Below are 19,409 nucleotides of genomic sequence, written 5' to 3' on the forward strand. Positions count from 1 at the left end.
AAATGATCTTATGTGCAAGGTACATTTTTATGTTTATTTCTGAATGCATAGGGATTAAAGAGTACTCAAAGAGTGAAAAAAGTTGTGAAGCTCTTAAAAAATGAATTACAAAACACAGGAAGAAAATCAATATAAGTATTGCAAATAGATTATAAGATATCACAGTCATCATTTTGTACCCTGTATTTTATTTTCACATTTAAAGGTACCACTATAACATTTTTGTATGCAAAGAGCCAATCATTTTTCTGGCTACATATTCAAAAGAATAAATTACTAAGTATAAATAATAACCTGTCAAATGATCCAAATTACAAGAAGGAATGAAAAATTATTTTTTTTTTATAAATAACAACATAATTTATAGTTACTTTTGATGTAAAACATCTAGACATAATCCTAGAAAACTAATCCAATGTTAAGATGAGATTTAAGTTGGTGGTAAGAGAACTGCAAAGGTGACAAACATCGGAGTATCAGGAGGCATATCCACAGACAGCACCTGGACATTAACATCACAAGAAATGAATTTTATTACAAGTCAAAATAAGACAGATTTAGAAGTGAAAAAAATAAAAAACATTTTCTAGCTGGGGAGAGGGTCTATGGAAAAGGGGAAAGAACAAAGGATATTAAAACAAAATAATAAAAACAGTGAAGAAACTCTAAAGGTTCTATCTTGAATAGTGTTACAAAGTATTGACAAACCAGTCATTTGGTTAAACAATTATTTTTGGTGATTAAAAAAAGGAATGACTTAATAATTAAAAAAATATTAATTAAAACCAGTTCAAAAAAGTTCAAAAAGTTTTCAATGAATTTAAGATGATCACAGACAGTGTGCTTAAAACAGAACTCTTACAAATAAAATGTTCGATACACTACAAATTAAAAAAAATAATAATAATTTTGTGCCAGAGACAACAAGGATTTATAAAAAAACAACATTACCTTATATATCCTTGTACAAAGACTTTTATGAATTGTTTATATAATTATTCTTTTCTTCAACCTGCTTAACCTTTATCATTCTCTAAGTCTTTCTAAATTATGTTTATTTACATCTATTCAATTCTTCAGAAAATCTGGTCTAATATAGCTTTTTTTTCTAACATTTGCAGAATGTGACCCAATAAGCCCATTCCCCTGGCTTGTGCACTGAGGCAGGACAATATACACACACAAATTTAGAACAGTGACAATTGTTGGGGGCATGGGGGCTAAATGGTAAAGTGCTTGGATAAGAACAGGAAGTTCCAGGTTCAAATCCTTGTGAAGACTGGGATTTTTGGTTTTGTACTCTTTGGGCACCTCGGAGTCCACCTAACTATAATGGGTACCTGAGTTAAAGAAGAATAAAGTGGTTGCTCGCTGTGCTGGCCATATAACACCCTGGTTAACCATGAGCCACAGAAGCAGATGACCTTTAGATTGCAAGGTCTAAAAGGGGAACTAATAGCAATTGTAATACTAATAAAAATGTTTATTTTTCTTGAGGAAATGTGTCTTACGATTGTGCATTACATATTAAAAACAATTCAGCTTACCTGACTTCTGCAAGTCTTTTCTAAGAGCCCAAAGCTCATGGCATGGACTCCAGTAGAGTGAATATGCTGCACAGAGTCCAAGAGGTACTGAACAGTAATGGAGTATTTCACTACTCTCTCAGAGCGCATGGAAAATGTACTTCTGTCAAAGTTCTTCAGACCTACTGCTGAGTCATTAGGCTTGAGTCTCTAGAAAAAGAAATAGTAGTTTGACTGGTAAGTAGAACATAGATCTACAACTTCCTTAAAAAATATTTTAACAAGAAATACACACAAAATACCAAGACCAACAACAATAAATCTGTGTGATTAGAAATATTTTTACCAATTGTTTTGTTTAGTGCTACTTCATGCTTTTAGCTTTCTCACAACACTGTGATCCTCACTTGCCTGGACCAGTTGGAAAAATGGGAGGGGGAAAGTGAGAGAAAGAAAAAAAGGGATATCTGGGTGAATTTTTACTGCATTTGCTTTTTAAAAGTATTTTTAAAAAAAAGGTTAACGGCCGGAATTCGAACTCATGGCTTAAGCCTCCTCAAGCCAACATACTGACCACTCTGCTAGTGAGGGGCCTATGAAAATAGAAGATTGTATGATATCTGCTGTTTGTTAAAAACTTACTTTAAAGTGGTGACCATAAAGGAGACTAATTCAGCCTATATCGCCACATCAGTCAAGTACAATTTCTTTCCCTTATTTAAGATATCAAACAAAATAATTAATTACCAACAGTTAATAAACTTATTATTTAATTTAAAAAAATTGATTCTTGTTGTGTCAGGTAAAAGAAATAATTATGCGAAATTTCAGCTTGATCCGAGATTGGGTGTTGGAGAAATAACGTTTACAGACTTTTTACCAGACAGACTGTGTAAGTTGATATAAGCTTTGTAAAATGTGATATTTTTTTAATAAAAGAATTAATAGATTCAAATTAATATGGTGGAGAGACAAAAAACCTGCCAGCAATGATATCTTGCAGCGGTTCCCGGTCACTTCATCCCCAGTCATTTCATCCTCTGGTCACTTCATCCCCTGGTCACTTCATCCCCCGGTCACTTCATCCCCGGTCATTTCATCCCCTGGTCACTTCATACCCGGAATTTCATCCCCTGATATTTATTACATCATCTGATCATTTTTTTCTAACAAATTGTAATTTTAAAAATCATGAATTGAGCAATATTTAATGTATTCATTTTTTATTTAAATGACAAAATTGTAACACATTAATGTTTAAAAGGAATTAAAGCAAAACTTATACAGGCGACATGATATCACGAGGATAGGTGAACTCCGCCTTTATTAGAAAAAAATAAAACCTTATTTCAAGGAAACATGGAAGAGGAAACATTATAAACGCATTAGTAACATGTCATAAAATGTCAAAAAGCATTCTACATAATCATATTTATATATAAAATATTTAATTGGGGATGAAATGACCGGGGATGAAGTGACTGAGGGATGAAGTGACCGGGGGATGAAGTGACCAGGGGATAAAATGATCGGGATGAAGTGACCGGGGATGAAATGACTGGGGATGAAGTGACCGGGGATGAAGTGACCGGGGATGAAATGACCGGTCACCTTTGCAGCATCTGTCCAAAGTGGCGTACATGGGTACTAAAGGATGAAGTAGCAAAAATATCAAACAGAATTATACCTAAGCACAGTGAAAAGCTCTAAAGAATTGACTAGAAATGTGTGGGCAAGTAGGCTTACTTAAGAATGGTTCCCAGTGTGATGCATAAAATAATATCTGCTAAATTTAAGGATAAGTGCTAAAATTCAAAATGTCATAAAAATAAGTATTTTGCATTTAAATAAATTAAAAATAGTGTTAAAAGCATAGTAATGAAAATAGTGTATAAACAGACAATCAGTTACGAAAAATATATAGGAGCTCAAAAATGTTGAGTTTGATGATGAAACAGAATTCTGTCAATTAAAGTTTACAAGATTGGCTTCTGCAGCCTTGACCCAACATAGAGTAGCAGAAAGGAAGGCAAAACTATACTAAATTTGGATGAGTAGAGCAATTGGATGGTTGTCTGGCTGGGATGGCTGGCTGGATGTGTAAATTGCACTCTGGACTGTTTCCCCAATGGTCCTGGGTTTGAACTCATTTCTTCCTTCTCCTATTATGCAGGAGATTTGGGATAGGATGAAGTAATGTGTAAAGCAAAACAGAAATTCAAAAAATAAAATGGCAAATTAAAAACTTGAATGTATTTATTTTCTAAAGGATATAAGGGCTATTCTATATTCAAAATTTTTAAATTTTAGAATTTTTACTTTCTCATCAATATATTTCAGTAGAAAAGAAAAGGCATACATTTTATCTGCCCTGTTAGGGCCCAACAAGGCAAAATAGTAGGTGGGAATTTTTAAAAATGTGTGGGAATCATGACAATATTTTTTTTCTAAGCATAGTTAATATGGGAGAATTAACATGGTAGTAGTAATTTGAGATCCTTTGTGAACAGATAATTGTTATTGGCCTCCTTCAGTCATAGAACAACTATAGTTCATCTCAGAGTTTAAAAGATGAAAGCCTGGGCATTGTTTATGGTCGGAACGATGTCAACCACACAGCAGTTCCCCCCTCTCCACGCTACTGATGTGACCAAAGGAATGGAATATCCGATACAGTTTGGGATCAGTAGCGCCACAGGCTCTGCCAGGCTGTAGCATGGTGTGCCACAATCTGCCTATGGTTTACCAGCTCCCCGAAGCCTTTCCCGTGTTTGGGTATAGCCGCCAGTTAGCGAAGGTTTGGATTCAGAGTTTTCCTTCTCAGATAACAGCACTGGTAACGAAATTTTTCAAAAAGCATGCTGTCACACACAGACTAGTTAGTACTAGCAACTAAAATCAATAAAAACATTTTCCAATTCAGTGAAGAACAGACTTGAACAATTTCAATTAGACTACAAATAAAAAAAAACCCAAATAAAACAACCAAACATTCATGTTGTACTCACTTGAAAATAAATGACATAGCCAGGAGTCTCTACATCTTGTTTCATTACTTTCAGCTCAAAGAAGAAACCATATAATGACAAAATTTCAGAGTAGTTTTTAGTGTCCTAGTAATAGAAACAGATTCTTACAATAATACAGGCAAGTGAATTTCACTTTTTCTTAACTAAGAATAAAAAGATGACAATTTAAAAATAAAAAGTGTATCAAAATATTTTTTTAGTACTTAAAGGTAAAACTCACCCCTTCAACAACTATTCCTTGTCTGATAGCAGTTTTATGAAAAGCTCTCAAACCCATCATATCTCCTCCACTGCAAAGCTGAAAAGAAATCATCAATCATGATGTATTAGTATCATTTATTTTGATTTTTCTAAAACAAAAATTCAAGAACACTCTTTGAAATTTCAGAATGTTGAATAAAAAAATGTTAACTATGATCAATAAAATATTTAAATACTGTGGGAAACATTAAATCTGTAATCTCATAGCAATTGGTATATCCATCAACCATGTTTTGGAAGAACTTGAACTCTATCTCGCAGTAATTATTTGACGCGCTCAGAAGAAATTACTCATTTTTCCCATTTGTATTTCACTAGCCTGTTATTGATAAACTTCAATTACGTTTTTCTTTTAATCAAAAAATGTTATAATTGGTATAGATAAAAGCATGCCCTTTTTAAATAACACAAATCAAAGTTTATAAACCCAAAAATTCAGTTAATTTAATGGTGTCTAATCAATGATGGAATTGTCCATCACGAGAGAAAGAGTTAATTTACTTACAGATTTGTGCTGCTGTGACAGCATATCAACTATCCATCGATAAGGTAAGATGTTCATCAGCAGCATATCCTGAATGTCATTGCCTGGAAAGTAATTATAGTCAATGTTGGAAAACTTTATATTCCTGTATGCCTATGTACGAATTAAAAAACATAACATATTTATGGAATAGAAAGAAACAAACTAGCAAAAAAAAAAAAAAAAAAAGGGCACCTACTGTCCATAATTCCATGCAAACGTAAAGATACAAAAAGAGGTTGATACATTATTCCTTCTTCAGCTTCTAGAAATGGACAATGCTTGGGTAAACTGGAATAGATAAATGAAATATAAAAAAAAATAACTTTAACTGAAAATTGTTTTTAATTGATACAGTCCTGAAAAATGAATTGTTGACTGATATATATTTTGTTAATTTAATTTAATTTATATTTTTTTTGTTAAGAAATACGATTTTTAAAGAAATGTTTCATGAATATCATATACACATATAATTTTGAAGGTACTTTTTTCAATATGAAGGCCTATGTATAACTTTCTTTGAAGTTCTGAATCTACCTGTTAAAATATGTTATCACTGTGGTATATGGAGGCATCATTTGAACTTGAGGATTCAATTCCAGAAAGAGCCATGTACACAGCGTTTTAAACACACTCAATTCATTGATGGTAAATAATCTGAAAAACAGGATGTTATGACAACCAACTATTGAAAAATACATGATTTTTAAGTCACATTCTATATTATTTAATTTGAAATAGTTGTAGACTGAAGAAAATCATTCATACAACTCCTTGATCCTTTACCTGTTTGAATTGAGAATCTTTTCCAGTAATTGACTATCCAAATCAGCTAGCTCAATATGCATGGATAACTTTAATGAAATTTTAAAAAAATTATTAGAAGATAGCACATGAATTACATTGTAAAAGTATTGAATAAAAAAGTGATAAAATAAGAATACAATGTTTTTTAAACAGGTCATAAAAATAATTTATAGCTGTTGTCAATTAAATCATATTGTTCTAAATACAGAGGGATCCACTTAAGCAAAGGATACACAGGGAGTAATTTCAAATCAAAAGATTGAAAGTATACTTTAACAATGAAAACAGCTGAAAATTATGTATATCCCAAATGTTTTTTTTCCTTGTAGGTTTAAAGTTCCCAAACATGAGCTCAAGTTCTTCAATATCTTTAACAAAGTGTTGGCCTTAAAAAAATATCTCTCTCCAGCAGCTAGCTTTTTTTAGCAGTGTTTTTTGTCGGCAATTTCTTATATTCAAATAAAAAACTAAATAGGCCTATATTACCTTGGGAATAAGGTTCAATTCTAACCAGCATTCACAAGCTAAGGCAACAGCTTCTAGATTGTACTGAAGGATGTGAAAATAAATAAATAAAAAAAACAAAGAAACAACATTTTAATGAAAAGTACAGACAAAATTAAACACTACAATATGGATATGTTTGTACCTTGGATGCTGCTTTATGGAACTGGCAAACTGTTTTATATGTAATGGAGGTCAGCATCATTCGTTCACACCTGTAATTCAAATATAGTTCTTTATGCAAACTTTTTTTTCTTCAATATAGTTTATAATACTGAGAAATCTAACAGGAACAATTTAAGAAGATAAGACAAAAGAATATATAAGAATATTACCGTTTTACAAGTTCATCAAATTTCAAAACAGATGCAGCAGCTAAAACAGAAGCCAGATCTTGAGCACTAATTGGCAAATCATCTGCATACAAACAGCTTAGAGCTATCCCTAAACCTGAAAATATTTTATTTAACATTTTAAAACTTATCAAAGTAAGAAATGATACAAATTTCTACACAGAAAATGCTTAGAATTTGGTGCTAACGTACCTTTAGTGGATGCTTCAGAAGTAATTTTCATTCATTTTAAAAACTCAGTACAAGATATCAGTACTATTGACTTAAAATCAATTTTCAAACTCTTGCTATTTATAGTTTTAGAATTAAAGAATAAAAAATATTGGTTTTTTACCTCGTTGAGATACAAGTGGATCATCAATATCCATAGAAATTTCAATGACTTGGGATCCTTCAACAGATGAGTGAGGCAAGTCTAGGTAAGTGCTACACTGATCTGATGTTGTGTCATCTAGTGTTGTACTGAGAAGAAAAATTTTAAGAATAACTATCATTTTAATAAGTCACAAATTACATTTCATAAAGTAGTTTCCCTTTTAGACCTTGCGATCTTGAGGGCAGATGATGTTAAAATCATCTGTTTCTTTGATTTCATAAAAGAATTGTATTTTTATGACTTACTAACTGAATCTTGATGACTCAGATTGAGGCTGAGCCAAATGATTTCTACTGTAGCTCATAAGGTTGGAATCTTCTTTCACAGTGCGTAGAAGATGAGCTAAGACATCAGACTTGTGGAGAAACAGACTGTATAGTTCCCAGTCTAATCCAAGGGCCTTTAAAACAATGTCTGTTAGGAAAACATTTATATTTCATTAACAAAAAAAGATTTTTGAAATCAATGTTTTAATAAAAATTACAGAATTACTAAAAAATATTCATTGTTACAGTGTTCTTTGTTATTCTTAGATATCCATTTTTATCATACACAAAGCTTTAAGACTATATAAATGATAAAGACTAAATAGAATTTAGTTCAAGAAAAACATTTAATTACAATATATAGCCAGTTGTAGTTGTACAAATTATGACTTAATCTTCAAGCATTTAAAATTTTCAAAAATAAGTGCATGACACAAAATAAATTCTTACCATGCTTTTTGTGAGCTTTTCCTAAAAATAAATACAAAAAAAGTGAATTTTTAAATGTTACTATTTGTGAAAACATTATTAGGATATCGTTAGAACAAATGAACATGTTCTAATTTAAATACCTGGTCTCAGGAAATTTTGTCTCCTTACTGCATCCTTAAGCAAAGGTTCTTGGTGCTTTTTACTACCCATGGATACCATTGACCTAGTTCTGAAACAAAATGATCCAAGATTTTTAAAATATTTATTGAATATAATTAAGAGGCAGATTGATAATACAAGTTTTATTTTTATTTTTTTTATGAAAAAATTCTTAACTTTCTCTTTTCATTTTTGATAATGTTTGAAGTAAGCCTACAAATATGTTAATTAAAGATTAAATGAAATGGATGGCTGCCTGATTATGTGTTATGAGCACTGGACATTTGAAGGTCTCAATGGTACTGTGCTCATACCCTGCCTGCTGCCACCCCCCATTGTCATGTAGGTTTGGGCTAGGATGACATCATTCTCAAATCTGAAGGAACATCCAAAAGATGTAAAACATTTAACAAACAAACTGAATTTATGTATTTATATCAATTTTTATCTGACTAACACTGGACAGCTAAATAAAAAACTTGACAACTCTGATTCCAAATAGCATGATTCTCTAATGAGTCTAATACATTAACAGTCAGTACAGTACAATTGTCAAAACAAATTGTTTAACTGTATAACTGATGTACTGAACTCGTACTGGACACTCTCATCCTGAACTCCACTGTACTGGACAGTATTGACTCTGCCACTCTCTCTCTTTATATAGGGTTGCCAAAGACCGTCTTGAAAAAGACAGAAAAGCCACGAACTTGTCCCCAGTTCTTGCTAGAATTTCACATGACCATTTCATGGAAGATTTGCATGCTGATTGTTCACAACCTGTTTTCAAATAACTTCAAGCCTGCTTGCAGTTCACTGGCTTTACTGACTTGTGCTCTCTAGTCAAACATCTACCCCTACCAGCATTGCCAACTTAGTTATGACAGTAGGATTTTCATGACTTTTTATTAAGGGAAGAACTCAGAAATTGAAAAAAAAAAGCACTTGTATTTGTCTATATATTACACTAAGTTGTTTTCTATTAAATTTAAATTCTAATTCTATATGTGTAATTATTACATTGCTTTTTAATTTTCCCATAGCCATGAGAAGTACTGCAGTCCTCATTAATCTTCAGGCTCGAAGACAAGCCTTATTATTATTATTTTAATCTTATCACTTTTCAAATGTGTGAATATCAGTGTATTATTTTTAAATTCTATAAAATCTCAATATTATCTTTTAACTATAAACTGCTTTTATTAAAAAAAAACTTTGATCCAAACAACAGCTACCAAAATGAAACTATATCTGAGAAAAACTATACTCAAAACCCACAATAGTATTAAAACAGAATCTCCTTTAATATATTATGCTCACAGGTCTCGACAATATTGCCGTTATTAGTTTAAAAAACTTACATGGAAATGTAATTTTAAAAAAAATTTTCTATTCATTTACTGTGTAAAAATAAAGAAACTCATAAATGAATAAATAAAATAGGAAGTTATAGCTAACAATTTAGAATTAATCCATTGGAAAGTAGAATTTTTGTAACTATGTAACATATTTTTAGTTTTTTGTATCTCTTTTTATTTAGCATGAAAGTAATGTAAAAAATACTTACGATTGACCCGAGCATAATTTGTTTTGAACAAGATAATTTTGTCTTTTCACAGGACTTTGAACTTTTGCTGCTTGAATAGTATTGGCTGACTTGGTCGCTCTTGTAAGTGTTGTACATCTTGAATGTGACGAGCGGCTCCCAGATGATTCTACACAATTGAAATAATAATGTTAATTGTTATACTGTTTCATGAAAATATACAATTTTTACATAGCTAAAATATTGATTCCTTAGTTTTTTTAAACAGAGACATGCAATATTAATATAAAAAAAAGGTGATATGTCATGAAAATAGAAATAAAAAAGTTATAGTGTAGTTATCTATATAAACTTGAATATATTTACAAATAATAAGATTTAGTTGTTTAAAAAAATGGTTGTTTTCTTATTTAAGCTGCAGTGATGGAGGAGAAAATGCTAGATTTGATAATTGTTACCAATGGATGATACACTACATATAAACAGTGGCATAGCCTAGGGATTTGGGGACCCAGGGAGCTTGACCTCTTTAGGGGCCAATACATTTTGACATTCGACATCGTGACATGAGATAATAGCACAATATTTAATGTAAAAACTATAATTTTGGATACTCATTTAGGGGATCTCCTTATCTGGGGGCCCGGGGGGGGGGGGGATTTAACTCTTTCTCTCCTAATTGACGATACCATTGTTGATTTGACCACATTAAATTATTTTTTTTAGTTTTATAAACACATTAATTTGTGTTATATAAAAAGAGCATGGATTCCCATTTAATTCTATGCCAAATAAAATATTTTTTGATAACAAAGTTCTTGAAGTTTAATCCTAACAGGGAAGTGAACTACAAATGAGCAAATGAATAATTCCGTCGGATCATGGAAAATAATTACGGAGAGATAGAGTTAAATTTGAAACTCTCCTCCCCCATCCCACCCTAGCTTTGCCACTACATATAAACAGTTATGATTTGTGAAGAAAGTATCAAGAATTAAAGAATATTAATTTTTGGAGTGACAACATTTTCCAATTACTACTAAGTTAAGTGAGAAAAACTGTTACTAGTCGTCTAGGGTTATATCTAAAAAAAAAATTACTATAGTGTCTACAAACATTTGCAAAAATGTTTTCAAAATTTATTTTTGTCTAGTGGTTGTTTTTTTTTCTCCATAGTTTGCTTTTGAATAGTGAATGTTTCATGCTAAAGCCTTCTCAGTGCAGTATGTTCCAATCTCTTTAGTGAAAATGTGACTAGGAGAGGGAGAACATTTCTGTGCTGACTTTAGGTGCTCAGCAAACACAACTCGAGCTGGGATTTGAACTCCAGCCCCCTTTGAAAGGTAGCCAAGTGGTTTATGCCACTCAATCACACTGTATTTCAGAAAATGAACTTGCTTGATCAAACTTGTTGGAATAATAATATTTCATTTCATTACCATTTTTATGAAATAAAAATTCAACCAGCAGTTTCAAGTAAATTTAAAAAAGTATAATTGAACAAATGATCACTTTAACAAAGTTGCATTAATTAAATGTGAAAAAAAATTAGATACAACAAATATAAACAAAAAAAAAGAAACAACTTAAAAATTCTATTGAACAGGAAACAATAAGTAAACCAATTATAGAGTAAATTTAATAAGAGCACTAAAAAGATAGTTTAAAAAAATATCTCAGAAAATATTCTTTTAAAAACCAAAAGCATTGTGTATTTTACAAACAGTTTTCATAACACTTATTGTTAAAAAAAATTGCATATAGTTAAAAAAAAAATAATTAAAAAGTAATTACACAATACTTCATTTTTCTGTTAGCATATAAATATATATTAATAGGAAATGAAATGTAGGTTATGTGTAAACAATAAAAGGAAATGGTCAGTAGGTTAAAATATATTGCAAGAAGAAATGCATGATGGATATATGTAGTATATATTATAGGATACAGATAACTTTACTTATAATGGTCCAGAAATATATTTATGAATTTTTAATTTACAGCACCTACTAGACTTTTAGCAGCCTAGAGAAATTGAGATAAAGAACATACAAAACTAATTATAATTACATCAAAGAAATATTGAAAACAAAAAAATCCAATATGACTAGAACAAATTTAGTTAGCGAAATATTATGAATGATTTAAAATAATACATACCAGTTCAATGTTCATCTTGACATGTTTCCATAAGTAGTTTTGTATGAAAGTCTTTAAAAGTAAATGTAAATGTATGCACAGCAAAGAAAACAAAACAAAACAAAAATATGTTTAGACTAAATAGAGACAACAAAGAAAGTCATTGCTTTTTAGTTTATATGCACTTTTATTAAATTGTTAGTTGGAATAACTGAACATGGTGTTTTACAAATACAATTTAAATAGTAAGTCATTCTACTTGACTATGGTAAGTTTAGTACTGAGTGCAATAGAATTATATAAAAACACGTATGAGGGTCAGTAACAATTTAAAACAGATACATATACTTTGGTAAACAAAACCAAATATTTAACACTATATATATTGTTTTATTCATCACTGAGAATATATTTTATCATTTCAAATAATTTTTTTTTAAATATATATTTTTTTAACAAAAATTATAATTAAAGAATACAAAATGTCTTGAAAATATTGAACAAAACTTATGAACTAAAAATTATTTTCTAGCAAAAAATATATAAAAAAGCCTTAGGATTTAAAACGAGCAATTAAATTCAACTAAATGTAAACAAAAGATGCAAAATTGTAATGAATCCTACCTAAAAAGAAGTTAGATTGTTAGTTGATTCAATATTATAAATGTTAAAAAATGGCATATTAATTTGTTTAACTATCACAGATATATGCTATTTGCTTTGAATAGTCTTTGCATGAATTTAATCATCTTTCCGAAAGGCTAGTTTTGTTTTACAGTCATACTACTGATTTGAAGGTTCTCTTCTTCTGTTTTCATTGCAGTTTTTGCGGTCTTTCTCAGCAGACTCCAGTGGTGCTCACTGGCAAAGCCAAATTCTTTACAGCTATGTAAATGTGGGTTACAGGTAGGGTACATACCAGTGATGTAATTGGCCAGGCTGTGATTGAATGGCATATTCACAGATTTTAAAGCTTGCTTTGTTCCCAGCATGTCGCTGTACAAAGAATCTGGAAAACGCCAGCGGTTTGTAACACCTGTTTGAGATCGCATTCTATGCCGAGGTAAAACCTGGAACTGTAATTAGAAAAATGATTAACAGGCTGGTCCAATAGTTATAAGTAAGAAAAAAAGGGAGTGGTCCATGGCAAAAATTACGGAGAAGTCTCAGGGGAAATGACCCTCGAGCACGGCCTCCCCCAGGGCTCCGTCCTGTCATGCACCCTTTTCACGGCCTTCATAAATGACCTACCGGCTCAGCTAAAATGCCAAAAAGCTGCTATATGCTGATGATATTGTCCTTTGGAAATCCGGAAGGAGCGCAACCTCTATACAAAAAGTGTTACAAGAAGATCTCCATACGCTCTGCTCATACACACAAAAAAGGAGGCTAGAAATAAACACCTCCAAGACGGTCTATTCTCTGTTCACACTCGGGACTGGCATTCTCGGGCAACCTTTTCGGCTCTCCCTCAACGGAGTGGCTCTCAGCATGGAAAAAGCTACCCAAGTACCTTGGTGTAACTTTAGATCACAAACTAAAAATGTGTGAGCACATTCAGGATGTTGTAAGAAAGGCCTCAGGGAAACTTTGCATTGTGCGGAAGCTGGCAACCAGAGCAGACATGCTCCGATCCCTGTATTTAGGAGCAGTCCGATCACAGATAGACTACAGCCTACCTGTGCAAATTTATGGCTCTAGGACTGCTCTTGAACAACTTGATAAAATACAGTCCCAAGCACTAAGATTTGTCTGTGGAACCTTTAGGACAAGTCCAGTAAATGCGGCTGAAATAATGGCTAATATAGGTCCACTAAACCTTAGGAGGGAAAGGTCTGTACTGACCTGCTATGAGCAGTATAAAAGGCTGGATGAATACCTCCCAGCTAGAAAACTAGTGGATGGTTGGAGATGCAGAAGACGTATCCAGATGCAGTCTTTTATGCATCATGCCACTAGACTATCTGATGAAGCTGGCCACTAATCGACAAAACATTCAACGCTTTCATCCCCTTCCCCCTTGGTGTCGCCAAACGACCCCAGACATATGCTTGAAATTAGTAGACCCTAATGCCACTAAGCAAAGTCGTTCATCTAACGACCTTCAAATCCTAGCTCTGGAGAAAATTAATACCTTCAAGCCCAGTGCTATTTTTGCATACACTGATGGGTCGGCATCAATAGATTCTGGAAGAGCAGGCTATGGAGCCTACATCGACTTTCTTGGCTCTTACACAGTCAAAATCTTTGGACCATGTAGTAGTGTTTGCAGTTTTGATGCGGAGAGCATGGCAGTCTGTGAAGCCTTAGAAGTCATTGAATCTCAACACTGTCGTCATGGCTTCACATAACATTAAACGCTATGGCACCCCTGTAATAATGCAGTGGGTACAGAGTCACATAGGTGTGACTAGCAACACAATTGCAGACTCTTTGGCCCACAAGGGAGGGCAAATTCCACACACTGATCAGGCTGAAAGCTTTCATCAAGCCCTGGCTATAATACAAAAAACAGAAATGGAAAAGTGGTTTGAGTGCTGGGACAAGTCCCAAAAAGCCAGTGGAGTCTGGGAGCGCATGAGGCGCCCTGACCGCACTTCCCCATGGTGGAGGCTGTCCAGGCCTGAGCAAGCTATTATAGCACAGTGCAGGACAGGCCACTGTCCTGTTGGCTCATATTTCTCGCGGCTATGGCCAAATTTTGATTCATGGTGCCCCCGCTGCGGAGAAGAAGAGGAAACAGTGCCTCATATTCTGTTTGACTGCCCCAGACTTGCTGATCTCTGTCTCGACAGGTCTGGGAAACCCAAAATTCTCGACCTGTATGGTGACATCTATGCACTACGCAAGACGGCAGGGTTTCTGTCCAGGGCTTTTGCAAGAGAGGATTTGAGCCTCTCAAGCCCTCACTCTAATGGAGTTTGATGATGATGATGATGGCAAAATATAGCCTGGGAACAAATCAACAGGCGTAGCAGGTGGGTAATGCTAATATAATAATAATTTTAACAGCTCCTATTAATGGTCTAGCAACTGTTACTAAAAAGTTTATCATCTTGCAATAAATGTTCAGTAATTAAACTATTAAGACATAAATAGCTTGAAGATTTAGTGTTGTAGCTTATTATATGTTGTTTAATGTCATGTTTATTTATCAAACTATAATCAGTAATGTATGACTAAAAAAAATAAACATTAAAAATAGTTTTATTTTAAAAAAAGACAATACCTCCTTTCCTATATAGAATTTATAGAGCGATTATTTTTCTTTGAATGAGTAATGAAGGTTAGATTAAAAAAAATGGAACCTTTTTTTTACAACACCAATTCCCCCCCACTCCCCCAATGACATAGGCCTTTAGATCTAGTGAAGACAATGTGAAAAATGTTTTTGAGCATATTAATTTATTAAACTTTTGAATGAATAAAGCCTATTATAAGCAGGAATAGCTCGTTCGTACAAGATAAATATTTTTTCTTTCTCAAGCCAAATTTAAATTTCTTTCTTTCTTTTTTTTTTTTTTTTTTTTACTTTGAAAAATTGTAATAGTCAAACTAGAATTTTTTCCAGTGTGGCCAACAAGCTAGTAATTCTTTTCCCAAAGATATACTGCAACTGTCAAATTTCTAGAAAATCCACCCAGGTTCTACAGACCTACCCTGAAATTTCCACAAAAGTACACGTTGAACAGGTATTCTAAAAAAACGTCTATATGTGTTCATCTGTTCTCTCCTTTCTCACTTTTCTATGGAATTTATTTTTAAAAAATCATATATAGCAAGAAATATTATCTGTGACTTCATAAACAATTAATTTGTAGATTGTCACAATACGGAGGAGCAAAAGTTTTATACTGGCAAAGACCAAAAGGCAGGTGACACAAAATATGATGGATTGATGATATGGAGGCAGATTGAGAACAGCTCGGAGTTCGGGTGTATAGGTGAGTGGCAGGCCAGAGCCCTTTATATTGCGCCACTGGGATAGATGGATATGGATTTTAAAAAATAATATAGATAGATGATCAGATCCACACACACACACAGATAGATCTAAATAAAAATACCTTTTCTGGATTTTTAGCATCAATCACTACTCCAACCAGAGCTTTGTAAGGGGCATCCTGTACATATCTAAACAAATATTTTAAAACTATTAAATTATGTAATTTTATAAAAAAATGTTTTTAAAGATATTTACAATGAAGATATTATATTATTATATGTTAAATTATGCTCTATACTAGAATTTACTAGATCTAGAGAATAAGAATAGAATAGTCGTAGAATTATAATATATAGATTAATAATAATAAAATAATTATTATATTTTATATATTAAAAAAATGATTAGATTAGATTTATTAGGCACTTCAACAAAAAAATTTGTTTTGATCATATTGTTTTGTAATTGATATCATTAAATAGAGCTTGGTGTCCCATTTACAAAAATATCAAATTTATGTTTCTATGATAAGTAGAAGCAAAGTTATGATTTTTTTTGTATTTATTTTTTTTTCCTTCTTTGGCTTTGTATTCAATAAAAAATTTTGGTACCCGAAAAATGACTTTTTGTTATTAAAGCATGCATATCTTTCTTATTATTCAATATTTTTGGTTCAAATTTTCAGAAGACTTTATGTATGTTATTTAAAACGTAATACTACCCCAATCTTTCAATCTAAACCGATTTTTCATACTTTTCCAGCAGGGCGAAGCTGAAAATAGAGACGACAAATTTGGTCGAAATTTGACTTAATTAATGCACAACTTTTTTATTTGTCAATATTTCCATTTCAAATTTTCAGGAGACTTTACATGTTCTTTATATCATTTTATAACCCCCAAATCTTTCATCTAAATCTATTTTTTACACTTTTACAGCCGGGCGAAGCTGAAAATAGAGACGACAAATTTGGTCGAAATTTGACTTAATTAATGCACAACTTTTTTATTTGTCAATATTTCCATTTCAAATTTTCAGGAGACTTTACATGTTCTTTATATCATTTTATAACGCCCAAATCTTTCATCTAAATCTATTTTTTACACTTTTACAGCCGGGCGAAGCTGAAAATAGAGACGACAAATTTGGTCGAAATTTGACTTAATTCATGCACAACTTTTTTATTTGTCAATATTTCTATTTCAAATTTTCAGGAGACTTTACATGTTCTATATATCATTTTTTAACCCCCAAATCTTTCATCTAAATCTATTTTTTATACTTTTACAGCCAGACGAAGCTAAAAATAGAACCGACAAATTTGGTCGGAATTTGACTTATTTAAGCACAACTTTTTTTATTTATTAATATTACCATTTCAAATTTTCAAGAAACTTTAAACATGTTATTTGCTACAAAAATAAATAATAATTTTAAAGAAAAAAAGCAATTCAAAATTGTGACATTTATTTTTAAAAATTGTACTATGGGAACAGCTAGATTTTTTTCAAATATTGACGAGAACTTGTTTTTATTTCTTAATATTTAATCATAAAATTAAAAGGAGACTTTAAACAGCTGGAGTATGAAAAAGTTATCTTTAAAAAACATTTTTAAAATATTGACCTTTTTTTTTATTTAAAAAAAAATGCAGATGTAAAATTACAAAATATTTGGATATTTGGGGGGGGGGGGGGGCGAGGCAAGAGGCAATAGAAATCAATACAGCTAGTCAAATTGCCAAGATTAGATATCAGAATGTCTCTTTTATAAAGTTTAAAATATACTGAGTCTATATATATATATATTATATATACAGACATAATCTAAACAAACTTATAATATAACATCTAAATTATCTAATTTATAATATATATTGAAAAGCTGTTTTAGTTTTTAGGCTATTTCTCAGATTTTCTCCCATTAAATTTCACATAAAAAAATAGATCTAAATTTAGATTCTAGAACTAGAAACTAGTATTAGTTTATTAAGACAATTAAGTATAGACTAGACTAGTATATATCAAATCAATTAAAGATCTATCTATCTTATCTAATTCTTATTCTAGATTTCATTCTAAGCATCTCTGTTCCTATTCTAGAAAATAGATCTAAGTCTAAGCCTAAATCTAATTCTAAGTATTAGACCTAGATCTACACTCTAGTGTATGATTAAAACAATAATTTGATTTTTCTACATTATCTGTTGCTTCTCTAGATCTATTACTAACTAAATCTAGATCTACATTAATACGAGTTTTTTTGCTTCATTATCTATATTAATAAACAAGGAAACTTCGTTTTTATTATATTTTATAAGTATTTTATTACTACTTCCGGTAGAATTGATAGCAAAATGGCTACTTTCGATTTGGTGGTCATTTTGGCATTCATATACCAAGAGTGCCATCCAAAATAGCTTTATAATCACACGTGATTCTTATGTAGATATGGATACTACAAATTACTAACCAATATAAATAATTACAAAACAAAAATAAAAAAGTAATCATATCTGGAACACACCCTAATTTTGGAATCTTAAAAAAAAACGATCTAATAAACCAATCCCGTCAAATTTGGTATCAAAAGAATCGCCATTTTCTCCCCGACAAAATGATACTCTAATCTAGAAGATCGGTTCAAAAATAATGACGTTTTACGCACTTTTCCGACGGTAACCGGGGACGCGACCGAAACCATGAGGACCAGAATTTAAACACACTTCCGGCGTACAAAAATAGCGATGTTGAAGTACCTAGATTTATTATTAGAATCATCTAGATCTAGACTAATTGTGTAAATACTCTCTAGTCCTATACTTTAATAATTTAAAAATTGTTTGATATAACCAGGAGTAGCTTAATTAACATTACCTAGAATAAGCTAAAAACAAAGAGGGTGGTTTTGGTGGTAAAGATGGTAAATTAGAATAGTCCGCAAACTTTTTTGTATCCTCCGCCATTTTGTTACTAGTACACAATTTTTATCTTCCCTTCCAGCAAATCCATATTTTTTATATTTTCATATATTTAATGTATCATTTTTAATTTTATACAAGTATAAAATGTTAAATAATTTCAATATAGGTCTATATAATATAAGAAATCTTATTCATTTAATCTAAGTAGTCCAATATTATTTTACAAATCATTAATTTGAAGGACCAATTAGATCTACTTTTAATATCAACATATAATGATACAACGTTTGACACAAAAGTTGCGTTGCTAGGGAAAGCCACGTTACACATACCTATATAATCTATATTATTTACAATCCTTGCCTACTTCGAACCAGTAACCAGTTGACATCCTAAGTTGATATTAGACTTCGCTGGGAGAGGGGTTTGAGTAGGAAGACGACAGAAGAATTGCAGTTGAAAGTTACAGAAAAAGGAGAATATTTTTTTTTGTATTTGTGTGAATAAAAGTAAAACCGTTTATGCTGCGTCAGTGTTATAGTTCGTGCTGAATTTAGGACCTGCATTATATAGGCAACACAAGAACGAGCTTAGACCCCCCCCCCTTTTTACCTTT

At 31.7% G+C, this 19,409-nt stretch overlaps 1 protein-coding gene across 1 annotated transcript; it reads right to left on the bottom strand.

Annotated features, from left to right (window-relative positions):
• Window positions 1-8: 8 nt before the first annotated feature.
• On the bottom strand, window positions 9-18,996 carry LOC106071512 (BTB/POZ domain-containing protein 16-like). The gene is made up of 19 exons (XM_056034817.1): window positions 18,747-18,996; window positions 15,992-16,058; window positions 12,844-13,000; window positions 9,807-9,954; window positions 8,221-8,309; window positions 8,099-8,119; window positions 7,628-7,796; window positions 7,341-7,468; window positions 6,989-7,103; window positions 6,799-6,868; window positions 6,636-6,698; window positions 6,129-6,196; window positions 5,880-5,999; window positions 5,539-5,630; window positions 5,322-5,404; window positions 4,776-4,853; window positions 4,535-4,639; window positions 1,548-1,736; window positions 9-502 (listed from the first exon to the last, which is right to left on the bottom strand). The coding sequence occupies exons 1-19, from the start codon at window positions 18,833-18,835 to the stop codon at window positions 431-433; spliced, it is 1,923 nt and encodes a 640-aa protein (XP_055890792.1). The 5' UTR covers window positions 18,836-18,996; the 3' UTR covers window positions 9-430.
• Between the last annotated feature and the right edge of the window lie 413 nt (window positions 18,997-19,409).

This window comes from Biomphalaria glabrata, chromosome 1, assembly GCF_947242115.1.
Source record: "Biomphalaria glabrata chromosome 1, xgBioGlab47.1, whole genome shotgun sequence".
Taxonomy (NCBI): domain Eukaryota; kingdom Metazoa; phylum Mollusca; class Gastropoda; family Planorbidae; genus Biomphalaria; species Biomphalaria glabrata.

Coding starts and splice junctions, on each gene's coding strand:
- LOC106071512 (XM_056034817.1), bottom strand. CDS start 18,835: ATGGCGGAGGATACAAAAAAGTTTGCGGACTATTCTAATTTACCATCT. Junction 6,699..6,798: donor TCCATAAAGCAGCATCCAAG/GTACAAACATAT, acceptor CACATCCTTCAG/TACAATCTAGAAGCTGTTGC. Junction 5,631..5,879: donor GTGATAACATATTTTAACAG/GTAGATTCAGAA, acceptor TATCTATTCCAG/TTTACCCAAGCATTGTCCAT.